This window comes from Fukomys damarensis, unplaced genomic scaffold, assembly GCF_012274545.1.
Source record: "Fukomys damarensis isolate Sample0158 unplaced genomic scaffold, DMR_v1.0_HiC HiC_scaffold_22, whole genome shotgun sequence".
NCBI lineage: Eukaryota > Metazoa > Chordata > Mammalia > Rodentia > Bathyergidae > Fukomys > Fukomys damarensis.
Genome location: NW_022900934.1, coordinates 15574038 through 15586763, shown reverse-complemented (window position 1 = coordinate 15586763; position 12726 = coordinate 15574038). Strand labels below are relative to the sequence as shown.

Sequence of the window (12726 nt, the reverse complement as noted above, 5' to 3'; positions counted from 1 at the left end):
GCCAACGCTCTGCAGTTATGCAGGAAGGGTGTGTGTTAGGCATTTTAAGAGAGTTGGGCATAACTTGGCACTGTTGAGTCCCTGACTACTGAGACTGTCAATGTCTGCCTCCCTGAGGCTGCAGAGCTTGCCCTGTTGTGCCAAGGACCCCAGCCTGCTGTGGTCAGAAGAACCTCGGTCATTTTCTCCAGCCGAGTGTCCAAGGCCCAGGGGTGGTCGGGACCTGCTCAGGACACCCCCAGCACCCTGCCGGCTCTTCTCTTTCTGGCGTGGCAGGAAAGCCTTGCAGAGCTCAGGGGCTGCTCTGTCCCCTGCCTGCGCCTTGCACCCAGCAAGCGGCAGCAGGCTGAGGACACAGCTGTAGGGGAAAGGTGTGTGCTTTGGCCGGCCACACCATCTGACCCGACGCAAAGTCTGGGCGGCTGCCTAGGGTGGGAATTCCATGTGTCTGAGATGGACCTGGCTGAAGGGGCCTCATCTCAGCCCGCAGACCTGCCTGGCCAGCTGGGCTGGACCTTGGCTCGCCACAGGGTTCAGCCTGGGGATTCCCAGAGGTGGCTGGAAGAGGAGGACGGGATGGCAAATGCTTCCTCGTTTTTATACAATGCTTCTTTTGTAAGTGTGCCTCTCCTCTTATAGAAAGGAATGCTTGCTATTTGTGGAGAATACAAGTAATTAAAGAGGAGAGGACCTGGAGGTGTAGCTCAGTGGCAGAACGCGCTTACCTCGCGTATGGGAGGCCCTGGGCTCCATCCTCAGACCACAGAAAAGGGGAGTGGGTGGGGAATAATGTTTAAACCTATAACTTCAGCGGTTCTGAAACCAAGGGGGCTTTAGTCACACGAACACGCTCACAGCTGTATTCTCACAGTGTACCTGGACACACATCACATAAGTAATCATGTGCATGTAAGCATGTAGCACAGACGGCGCACACAGACCCAATCACACAGAGGACACACTGTGTGCCAGCTGCTCTTAACTCCATCAATGCTAATTCACTTAATCTCACAACCATGGTTGTTGCGAGGTTGGTACCACTATTTCTTCCATTTTGCAGTGGCCATTGCTCCAGAATGCACAGTCTTAAAGGGGACTAAATGGGATTTGAATCCAGATCCATGGGCTTCGTGATTGTGGCTTGAGGTGCTGTGTTTGAGTAGCATGGTAATGAAAGTCCTAGACTCTGTTTCCACACTAACAAGACCCTGGGCACAGATTTTTATTTAAATTCTGGCTCTGTTGACTCTGGGCTTGTTCCTTCACCCTTCTGGGGCACCTTTTGCTTCGTTGGCTGAGGTTGTGTATGCACCACTCTCAGCCCTGGTCCCAGCACATAGTAGGAGCTCTTTAGCTGGGGCTCTGAGGCTTTGAAGGGATAACAGTCAGCAAATACTCTTAGCTGGGTGTGGCGGCCCATGCCTTTAATCCCAGCACTCAGGAGGTTGAGGCAGGAGGATTGTGAGTTCAAGGACAGCCTGAGCTACATAGTGAGACCTTGTCTCAAAAAAAGGAAAAAGATAAAATACTCTCCTGTTGTCAGTTGGTCTTACTATGTCAGAGTCCAGAAGGCAAGGAAAAGTCTCCAGATCTAGGTCTCCCCATGGGGTAGGTCTTTCTTCCTGGGGTTCCTGCCTAACCAAAAGCTCGGCCCCAGACCTGCATACAAGTGGCGGCTGGAACAGCAGGCATGAGGGAGGGAGAGAGCAAAAACCCCATAAATCAGCAGGCAGAATGTCCCTCCCTGTCCGAGTCTGGCTCAGCGGGAAGGGGAGAGGGCTGCGGGGTTGGGGATGCCCGATGCCATCAGCTCTGGGGGCGGCGGTGGGGCGGGGGCCGTTACAGTTGCCGCCCAGTCAGGCAGCCAGGGCGTCTGCAGAGGTCCTCACCTCTTCCACCTCCCGCCGCCCACCGGGGCTGCCAGTGCTGGGTGCGCACCTTCAGGGAGCCCGCTCTCCGGTCGGCCCGGGCCTCTCTCCAACTTTATTCTTTGTGCTCCTCTGTTCGTCTTTTCTGCTCTGTCTCTGTCTCACGCTCTCCCTCTCCTCCCGTTATCTTTATCTTTTCCCCTCATCGTTCATGCTTCCCCCTCTTTTCGTACTTATCTTTCATTCTTTTACTCTGTATCTTTTTCTGTTCACCTTGGGTTACTCTCATGCTCTTTTTCTGTTTCTCACGTGCCTGCTTCTTCGCCTCTGCCGTCCTCAGCCATCCGGTTCTGTGTCTCATTCTCGATCCTGAAGTTGCGGCCCTTGGGGACCAGGTGTGCTGTGGGCGCCCACTGTGCCCCTCGGGCAGGCCGGGAAGCATCTGTCTTGCTGGAGAGATCTGCCGTCCTCCTGGCGGGTGGGACAGGGCCCTGGCTTTGAAGTGGCGGCAGCGTCTCACCCTGGGACCCAGGCTGGATGAGCCATTGTCCGGGTCCTTCTTCTTGCGGACCAACCCACTGAGAGTCCACTAGGTGGGGAGGAAGGAGTACTGGTACCCAGACCACAGCCGGCTCGGGAGCTTTGCCAAGCAAGGCCCCAGGGGCATCCTCTGGGCTGGCAGTGCCCGAGGAGAGTACTCAGGGCGTGGTGCTCTCACGTTCACCCCTTCCAGGCCACTGGCTCTGACTAGAGTGGGAAGACTGTGACCCCCACCAGCTATGCCCCTGCGGCTCAGCCTTGATGCTGCCCAAAGCCACCGTAGCCCTGGCTCAGCCAGAGAGAACAGCTGTGCGGCCCCTGAGTGGCTTACCGGTGCCCCGGTCCCGCAGAAAGCGCCACATCTCTGCCTGGGATATGAATGCTGTGCTGGATTATCACACTTACATTCGGGCCGCCGTGTACCCACCCGCTGCCAACATGCAGTACATGGTAAGTCCCCATGCCCATCCCAGTGCCCCTCCAGCAAATCCCAGCCTGTGGGCTGGAGTGACTGGTGTGGAAGAGCTGGCCTCACTCTCCGGTCTCTCAGTTTGTGGGAGCTGTGCAGCAGGCTGGAATTTGTATGCCCCTCTTTCCAGGCTAGGAAACCGAGGCAAATGCACAGATCCCCCCCATGAACCTGGACAGAGCCGTGTTTACGGGGCACTTTTGGTGCCAGGGCCTACACATAACTCTCTTCCTTCAAGAGGTTCATCTCCACTTTCCAAATTTAAAAACTGACTCTAGAAAATCAATTTGCCCAAAGCCACCCAGTCTGGATTCCACCAGGTCTGCCCAATGGAAAAGTTTTGGCTTTAACCAACACAATACCCAGCCCAAGAATTTTGGCTCCAACTGGGGAGCTGTAGGGGGTGAATGGCTGGAGCTTTCTATGCTATCTTCTCTTGGCCCAGAGATTTAGTGGACACACCCCTCGCCATTCATTTCCTGGAGCTGCCAGGCAGGTTTGGAGCAGGGCAGGCACCAGGGCTCTCAGACTGAGGTAAGACGCAGCTTAACAGCGGGAAAGCCTGGGAAGTCTGCCTTCAAAGCGGCAGGGCCGGTGTCTCTCACCCGGGCCACCTAGAAGCCAGACCCCTGGTGAGGAAGAGGGAATCTTGCTCTTTATCACCGCTCCTCCTGTTTTGAGACAATAGTCCCAAATCAGCCTGGAGAGATAGGCTTCCAGCTCACAGGATTTCTCTGAAGATTGAGGTTTCCAGTCCTCCCCCTATGGGACAGTACATGCTTCTCAGCAGCCACAAGAGATCCCTGGTGTCTCAGGTCCTGCTCCCAGCCGGCACCGGGCCTGGTCAGGGGGTACTGCCTAGAACACCAGGCCATGTCCTTCCCCAAGGGGTATTCATTTGAGGGGTATGACAGAAAATAGTACAAACTGTGGGACCGCACGTGTGTGTGTGTGTGTGTGTGTGTGTGTGTGCGCGCGCGCGCGTGCATGCATGTGTATCTTTAAAATATGCCAGGAGGTAACAGTTGAGGAAGACAGGGGATAGAAGCCAGGATGGTGGGCAGCTTCAGAGGTAGGAGAGCCATTTAATTGTTCACTGATTGACTCATTTATTAACACAGGGACTGGCACATAGAAGGCCCCTCATTTTTCACATGACACATTTACTGAGCACCACTGTTGTACGTGCAGCCCTCACCAGAAACAGTATCTAATGGTCGTGTGTGGCATGGACAGACAGGAAGCTGTCTCCCCAAGGGTTCAGGGAGGCCGACAAGATTCTTAGCAAGCCCCTTCCCTCAGATTACGCTCTTGCTCTGCTCTCTTTCAAAGACTGGGAGTCAGACAAGCCTGGGGGATGTTTGGGCCCCTCTCTGAGGCCTTTTCTTCCTCACCAGCTGACCCCTGCCCACAGAACAGGCATCTGACTAAGCACCCCTCACCTCCAAGAAAGCCTGGGTCCAGGTCCCTGAAACATGGCCGGGGAAGGCAATGATTCATGGCTTGTTTGAGATCTCATCCCTCAGAAATATGGTTCAATATTTGCTGAATGAATAAACAATATCTCAGAGGATCCCAGCATGGGAAGTGAGCTAGTATATATATATAAATTTTATATATATATATATAAATTATAAAACCATGAAGAAGGATGAGGAGCATATTTTATGGATGCTGAAGTAGGATAATCAGTGAGATAGCCTATCTTGTTGAGTGGGGAGAATAAGGTCAGGGCAGAGTTTCAGGCGTGCTGTCACCTGTCAGAGTGCCTGTGTCCCTAAATGTGAGGGTGTGCGCTATGGATACTTCTGCAAGTGAATGAACACAACGTGATGATGTCCCTGGGGGAGGGTACAGAGTAGCCATGGGGACAGTGCTGGGGAGAGACGAGGGACTGTCCACTTGTCCTCCCTGGATAGCCTACATTTTGAATTGGTATGTTTTCATTTTGAAAAAAAAAAATTGTTTTTTGGTTTTGGGGTTTTTTCTTTTTGACAGTCTCGCTATGTAGTTCGGGCTGTCTTTGAACTCACTGTACAGCCCAGGCTGGCCTTGAACTCTCGGTGATCCTCATGCCTCAGCCTCCTGAGTGCTGGGATTACAGGCGTGTGCCACCATGCCCGGAACAATTAAAATGTTTGACGCTTCCATAAAGCCATTTTGAAAGTACAATAATACAACTTTTAAATCAGTCCTTTTCGCATCACCCTGGGCTAAGTCACTTCTAAGGACTGCCGAGAACTCCTGGACAAACACTTGGGACCCTGCTCAGAGCCAAGGGCCTCTGGCATGAGGTCCAGGAAGGGAAAGAGGTGTTGAGGTTCAGCTCTGGGACGCACTCGTGCTTGACCTTGAAGGCACAGGCCTCGTGTAAGCCCCGTCTTCTAACCTGTCAGTGAGCTCGCTGAAGAGTCCAGAAGGGCGCCAGGCACAAGTGTGTCTCTTTCTCCTCCCGGTGAGTTCCTGCCTTTCTTTTCTCCAGGTCTGGGATGAGCGGCTGGCCAAGTCTGCTAAGGCATGGGCCACCCAATGCATCTGGGACCATGGCCCCTCACACCGGATGAAATTCTTGGGTCAGAACCTCTCTGTCTATTCTGACCAGTGAGTACCACCCCTCAGTCATTCAACAAACATACATCAAGCACATCAAGCACAACCCTGAATTGGGGCCTCTGTTTGGCAGTGAAATACAATGGAGAACAAGGCGGAAAAACTCCCTGTCCACGGGAGCCTATTCTAGTTAGGAGAGACACGTGAAACAGGGAAAACAAACTCGCTTCCAGAGTATTTGGGGAGCGAGGGGCGCAAAGTGAAGACCCGTACATAGGATGGGCTGGGAGCAGAAGCAGGTAGATGGGTGCATCAGGCCCAAGGGTGTCCACCCTGAGGCCAAGAACGGTGAGCCCACCCCTCCAGCCAGCTCTTCTCTCTCCTTACGGCTCCGGAGTCAGAACTAGGGGTCCTGAGTTTGATCTGTGTGGCCTGGGGAAGTGTGTTCCATGTTCTGGACCTTCGTGTCCCAGTCCATAGACCAGGGTGTTGGCCCAGCTCAGAGCTTTCCAGACTTGTGGATTTCATAGGCCAGTAAAATTTCCAAAAGGCATTTACAAGACAGCCATGCCACTGACGCATTTTTATTTTGCTAAATAAGGACGTTAGAAAAACACCCTTCTTCCCCTCTTTGCCTCTAGCTGAAGGACAGGGGGAGGCCGGGGTGAACCTAGGCCCTGAACATCCCCGCCACATCACTGACTCCTGGGGCAGTGCCGTGAATGCTCCTCCGTGCCCTCAGCCAAGGGTCCTGTGTCCTCTCCCAGCCAGGCCATGGCCGCCCCTGGGAGGCTCATAGTGAAAGCAAAACAGTGTCAGGATCAAAGATGAGAACCATGAGTTGTGAATCACAAGTGTGAGTTCTCTCAGATTTCACCCCTTATTGGGCTTTTTGAATATCTGTGTTTCTGTCTAATGTGGCCAATTGAAAAAAACCCTCATAGCCAGACGTGGTGGCTCATGCCTACAATCCCAGCACTCGGGAGGCTGAGGCAGGAGGATCACTGTTGAGTTCGAGGCCAGCCTGGGCTACATAGTGAGTGCCAGGTCAGTCTCAACTACACAGTGAGACCCTGTCTCAAAAAACAAACAAAAAAGAAAAAAACCCTCGAGTCCAGGCAGCTGGCTCTTTGGCCTGTGGAGTTTGTGGATGGACATCCCAAGTGTCCGCCCTTCCCCACCTCCATCTCAGAGGCCTCGGAGAAGGTCCAAAGAGCTCCCCTGCCTGAGGTGTCCCCTGCCTGGCCTCAAGTGCCGTGACAGGCACTCATGCTTTACTGTGCACTTACTATATGCCAGGCACCGGCACGCTCTCTGCATGGTTCACTCCTGGCCTTCAGAACATACCTGTAAGGTGAGTGCTGCTGTCCTCATCCTTGATTTATAGATGAGGAATCACAGGGAGGGGAAGTGAAGTAATTCACCCCAGGTCACTGAGCAAGTTGGTGGCAGTTGGTGGCAGAGGTACTTTTCCACTCTCCCCCAGCTTCTTCCTTGTTCCCGGTCTCCCCAGGTTCAGCTCCATAGTGGATCTTGTGAAGTTTTGGTCTGACGAGAAACAGTATTACTTATTTCCGGTCCCGAGCGAATGCACCCCCGCACTGTCCCTGGCGCTGCAGTGGCCCTATCTGCTACCACTACACCCAGGTACATCTCTGCCAGGGCTTGGGGGCATGCAAAACAATCCCTGGCACCCTCTGAATGGGAAGGATGTAGCCAGGCATGGTGGTGCACACCTGAAATCCCTGCACTCAGGAGGCTGAGGCAGGAGGATCGCTGTGAGTTCGAGACCAGCCTGGGCTACATAGTGAGTTCCAGGTCAGTCTCAACTACATAGTGAGACCCTGTCTCAAAAAAGCTAAAAAAAAAAAAAAAAAAAAAAAAAAAAAAATCTACATTTGTGACCCTCTACAAAATGTGACACCTAAACCAAATATCCTTCCTAACTTTCCACACGATATTATCACCTCCATTTTGCTAGTGAAGGCACAGTTCCCATAACAGACAAAGTCACAGAGCAGGTGACACTGAATGCTAGTTCAAGTCTGACTCCAAAGTTTACTCTGAAATTTTTCTTTCTTTTTTTTGGGGGGGGGTACCGGGGATCAAACTTGGGACCTTGTACTTGAAAGGCAGATGGTGGAACCACTGAGCTAAATTCCCAGCCCCAAAGTTTACTCTGATACAACAAAATTTGGAAGGGTGATCACTAAGAAAAAGAAGAAGAAAAAAAGAAAACACATAGAACATTATAAAAAAAATATGAACTTGTATCACCTGTGGTATGGCTAAATGTTGGTTCATAAAACTTTTGTTCTGTTTTGTGTTTTGAGACAGGGTCTCACTGTGTGGTCCAGGCTGGCCTTGAACTCACAGCAATTCTCCTGACTTATCTTTTTATTTGTTTGCTTGTTTGTTTGTTTTGAGGCAGGGTCTCACTATGTAGTTGAGACTGACCTGGAGCTCACTATGTAGCCCAGGCTGGTCTCGAACTCACAGCCATCCCTGCCTTATCTTTTTGGGGACTCACGGCAATCCTCCTGCCTCAGCTGCCTGAGGGTTGGGATAGCAGGTGTGCGCCACCACCATGCCCAGCTTGGTTCATAAAACTTTTTTGTGTGTTCCGGGGATAAAACATGCTAAGCACATGCTCTGCCACTGAGCAGCATCCTCCAGCCCCGGTTTATAAAACTTCCGTTTTGGTTGTGTACATGCACCGGTCAACAATATGAAATGTACTTATTCTTGTTGTCACTGCAGTGAAAAAAAAAAAGCGTAAGAAACATTGTATCACAACATAGACGACGCCAGCTCAGGCAGACTGCTGCTCCCCAAGACCTCACCCATCCCAGGGGCCACCGACCCCAGGCACCTGCCCCTTCTCAGCCCGCCCTGTGTCTCTGCCTCCTCAGATGGTGTGGGCCTCCTCCAACCGGGGGGCTGTGCCATCCACACCTGCGGCAGCCTCAACGTGTGGGGAAAGACCTTGTACCGGGCGGTATACCTGGTCTGCAACTACGCCATGAAGTAAGTACCAGGCTGGGGTGGGGGCAGGAGGGGCATCTTGCAAATTCAGGGAAAGACAAGCACAATATCCCTCCTTTCTCCTGCTGAGTAATGGCGGGGTTAGAGGAGTTGGGTAAGTTTAGGGAGTCAATTCACAGTCTTCTTTTCTTTGCTCAATTCAGAGTCAGTTGGGAGAAAGTGGACAAAGACAGGTGGGAAGGTGACAACACTGAGGCAGTGCAGGGCACAGGATGTAGCTTAGCTGCCCCCTCCAGCCCAGAGGGCTCACAAATGCCTCACAATTGAATTAAACCTGGGCACCGGTGCTAGGCAGTGTTGGACGAACAAGCCTCTGCTCATAAGCACAGGGCCAGCCCCTCTATGCTCAGCCTAAGAGATAACCAGGCTGGGTGTGGGGGCACACATCTGTAGTCTCAGTACTCTGGGAGGCTGAGGCAGGAGAATCACAAACCCAGCCTGGGTGGTTTAGTGATTTAGTGAAACCCTGTCTCAAAAGAATGAAAAGAAGGATTGGGATGTAACTCATTGCAAAGGTCCTGGGTTCAATCCCCACTATTGATAAAATCATTTGAGCAAGAATACCTGGTTCCCATCAGCAGGGAGATCCCAGACTGGAGGGATAAGCTGAGCATGTGCAGCTCCTCCTCCCAAACTGGCCAATCAGCTTGATGGGAGGGAAGTGAGGCACCATCTTCTTACAAGTCTCTTGGAAACCTAGGGGAGAGAGTATGGAAGTTCCAGTCCAATGTAGTCTACAGATTTGTGAATATTACAGATTCTCATACAAAACAACAATTTCTAAGTTAGCACAAACTTTAGAACTTCAAAGTCAACAATAATAACCACATTTTAGGCTCACATAGACCTTGATCATTTGCAAAATGCTTCCACCTTATTAACTCTGAAAAAACAAAAGAAAGAAGTAAAGAAAAAGGGGAAGAGCCAGGTGTGGTGGCACATGCCAGTAATCCCAGCACTCAGGAGGCTAAGGCAGGAGAATGGTGCGAATTCAAGGCCAGTTTAGGCTACATAGTGAGTTCAAAACTAGCCTAAACTGCATAGCCAGACCCTGTCTCCAAAAACAAACAAGAAATGTGATTTCTACTTAACTTGTTGATACTTGTTTCTTCTATTTGCAAAATGGGGGTGAAATAGTACTTGTGGGACTATTCATCGAGGTCACTCTGGTCATGTCCCTGGGCTCATAATAAATAGGGAACATTTATTGGTTCTTTTTGTTATTAGCAGATATAGCTCTATGCCCCATCTCTACCATGTGCACACTGAGGGCCCTGAGAAAATCTTTCTTTCCTGGGCCTCTGCCTGCCTTGCAAGCGCAATGTGGGCCTGAGTTCAATCCCCAGTAAAAAAAAAAAAGAAAAAGAAAATCATTCTGTCTTACAAGTCTGGTCTCCTCTGCTAGGTTTAATACTACTGGGCTCACACCATCAAGATACAAAATGTGGGGACGGGGATTTAGCTCAGTGGTTCTGCTGCTGCCGCCTTGCTGCCTGCCTCGAAAGCGCAAGGACCCAAGGCGGGAGGCGGGTATGGTAATGTGCTTGCTTGCAGAGTAAATGAGGCCAGGAGCCCTCAAGGATGGAAATAGACCTTATTCATTTCTACCTCTTTCTATTGCAGTGATTTCAATACTTTTTGTTTTTAAAGCAAAGCTGTTTTTTTTTCCAAGTGGTTAAACAAAACAAGAACCATTCTGATTTCACACGCACTCCTCGTGGTCCCCTTTCCCTGCTCCTAAACTCCTGAGAGCTCCTTTTGAACCCTGTGGACCGGTGGCAGATGGCACCCATCCTGTGTCCCTGCAAGCTGCAGCGGTGGTGGAGGAATGAAAGTGTCCTGTTAGGGAACCAGAAGTGCACGTTCCTCTGAGAATTTGGGCTGACTTTGCTAAGGCTAGGCAGTAATCACTTTTGTTTGGAGGGGAAATGATTCCACTGTGGATCCCAAGGAACAGATGTCTGTGGTGTGAGAAATAGGCTTTGGGACTTGTAAAGATACCCATACCACAGCCAGTAGTGAGACTGAAGTAGTAGCAGCAAAAGCTGGGAGTTTTATTTTTTAGGCCTTGAGGAAGAAAGAGAGAAAATTAAACTGCATAGACAGAGGTGGAGAAGCAAGCAGGGGAAGGTGAAAGTGTGTAAGTTGGAGCCATGTGGTACCAGGACAGGCTGCATGTCTGACCTAAAGTTGTGGAAGGGGTTCTCTAAGCCAGTCTGCAAACTCTAGCCCATGTTCAACTGTGGTCCGTGGCCTGTTTTTAAATAAAGTTTTATTGAAACATAGCCACATCTTTCCTTCACATGTTCTCTACAGCTGCTTTCATGTCATAAAGACAATTAGGCCAGCAATGTTTACTATCTGGTTCTTTACATAAAAAGTTTGCAAGCTGGGAGTGGTGGTGCAGACCTATAATTCCAGCCCTCTGGGAAGCTGAGGCAGTCTGGGAAATTCCTCAGCAACTCGGTTGAGACCCTGACTCAAAATCTTAAAGCATATAGAAAGGACTGGAGATGTAGTTCAGTGTAAAGGTCCTGAGTTCAATGCTCAGTATAACTTTTAAAAAATGATAAAAGTATAATTCATAAGCAGCACACCTATAATCCCAGTCCTCGGGAACTCAGGCAGGAGTATCACTACACAGTGAATTCCAGGCCAGACTGAACTACATAGCAAGAACCTGTCTCAAAAACAACAAAACTAGATACAACTCACATGTGACACAACCTGCCAATGGGTTAAATCACATTCCTAATATTTAATTTCAATAAAATATGTCATTTTAACCACATTAGGTGTACAACTCTGGTGTTAATTACAATTGCAATCCTAGCCATCATTTCTAGAACTTTTTCATCAACCCACAGCGAAGCTCTAAAACCATGAAGCAATAACTCTCCACCCCTCCTTGCCCAAAAGCTGGGGGTCTTCTGAGAGGATTAATTCCAGAGCAGGTTTCAGATAAGGTCCTGAGGACACTAACAACAGCAACAGCTATGAGGCCTGATGGGCTGGTCCCACCACTGAATTATGCTCTCTTCTGCACAGAGCACCTAAGTTACAAGATGTTTTAGGGCATTTCATATAATTTTCACAGGTACTGTTTTATTTTATTTCCTTACTTATTTGCTTATGGAACACCGGGGATCGCACTCAAGACCTTGCATTTGCAGGGCATGTACAGTGCCACTCAGCTGCATCCCAGGTCCTCGTTTATTTTATTCAGAAGATAAAATCGAGTTTCAAGAAATGGGGTAACAGGTTGGGGATGTAGCTCAATGGTACAGCACTTGCCTGGCATATGCAAGGCCTGGGTTCTATCCTGAGTACTGGGGAAAAAGAAAAGGAAAAAAAAAAAGGAAATGGCTTTGCTTGTCACCAGGATCAGAACTCAAGACCAGAAACTCGGCTCAGAACTCAGGTTTGTCTCCTGCAAGGGAAATGGAAAAATAGAAAAAGGATTTTCCACGGCCGGGGATTTAGCTCAGAGGTGCTGCACCTGCCTGAGCTCCAAGGTCCTAAGTTCGATCCATGGTACCAAGAAACAAAAAAGAAAAAGGATTTTCCAGGTGCCACACCGCATGTATCCATACTCAGCTCTGTCTCCAGTTCACCGTGTCCCTGTGAAGGGAGTGGAGACTTCTGTCGCTTTTGCAGATGAAGACACCAAAGCTTACAGATGTGACAAAGCCAGTGAACTGCATTGCTGAGACCTGGAAATAACACTGTGCTGTCTCCTAACGCTGCTTCCCTGGGACCTTTTCTTTTCCAGGGCAACTGGATCGGCGAGGCGCCCTACAAGATGGGGACCCCTTGCTCCGCCTGCCCACCCAGCTATGGAGGCATGTGCACAAACATGTGCTTCCCGGGGCTCCAACTCCAAAGCGCTCCAGTAGCTAGGAACCCTCCCGGCGGGCGCTTGGGGACACCGCTAGAGGGGCTTGGCCCTCCAAGAATCCCTCCGCAGTGATAGCATCAAGGAGTAATTGTTTTTCACCGATGCGGTTTCCCCTCCTACATTCCCTTTTCTATAGGTCCTGCGTGTGTCAGAAGGCAGGGATTTCCTGGCCTGCTCTCTTTCCTTAGTTACATCTTTCTTTTGTGTGGCCCTCTTGGAAAGACCTGCATCTCTAATTAGCTTGACGCTCTGAGGGTCAGGGCTGCCTGGATCAGTGCTGGCAGCTTGGTTCGGTGCCTGTCCGTCCAATGAGAGTCATCTGTTAAACAGTCTTTCCTCTGAAATCCGCCTTCACT

The 12726-nt window shown here is 50.4% G+C and overlaps 1 protein-coding gene across 1 annotated transcript; it reads left to right on the top strand.

Moving 5' to 3' along the window:
- The first annotated feature begins 1793 nt into the window (after nt 1–1793).
- On the top strand, nt 1794–12442 carry R3hdml (R3H domain containing like). Its single transcript, XM_010631508.1, is given in 9 exon segments — nt 1794–1959; nt 2209–2346; nt 2620–2858; nt 5360–5478; nt 6941–7022; nt 7024–7074; nt 8340–8361; nt 8364–8458; nt 12245–12442. Coding segments are annotated over 9 exon segments (1110 nt in total).
- The last annotated feature ends 284 nt before the right edge of the window (nt 12443–12726 follow it).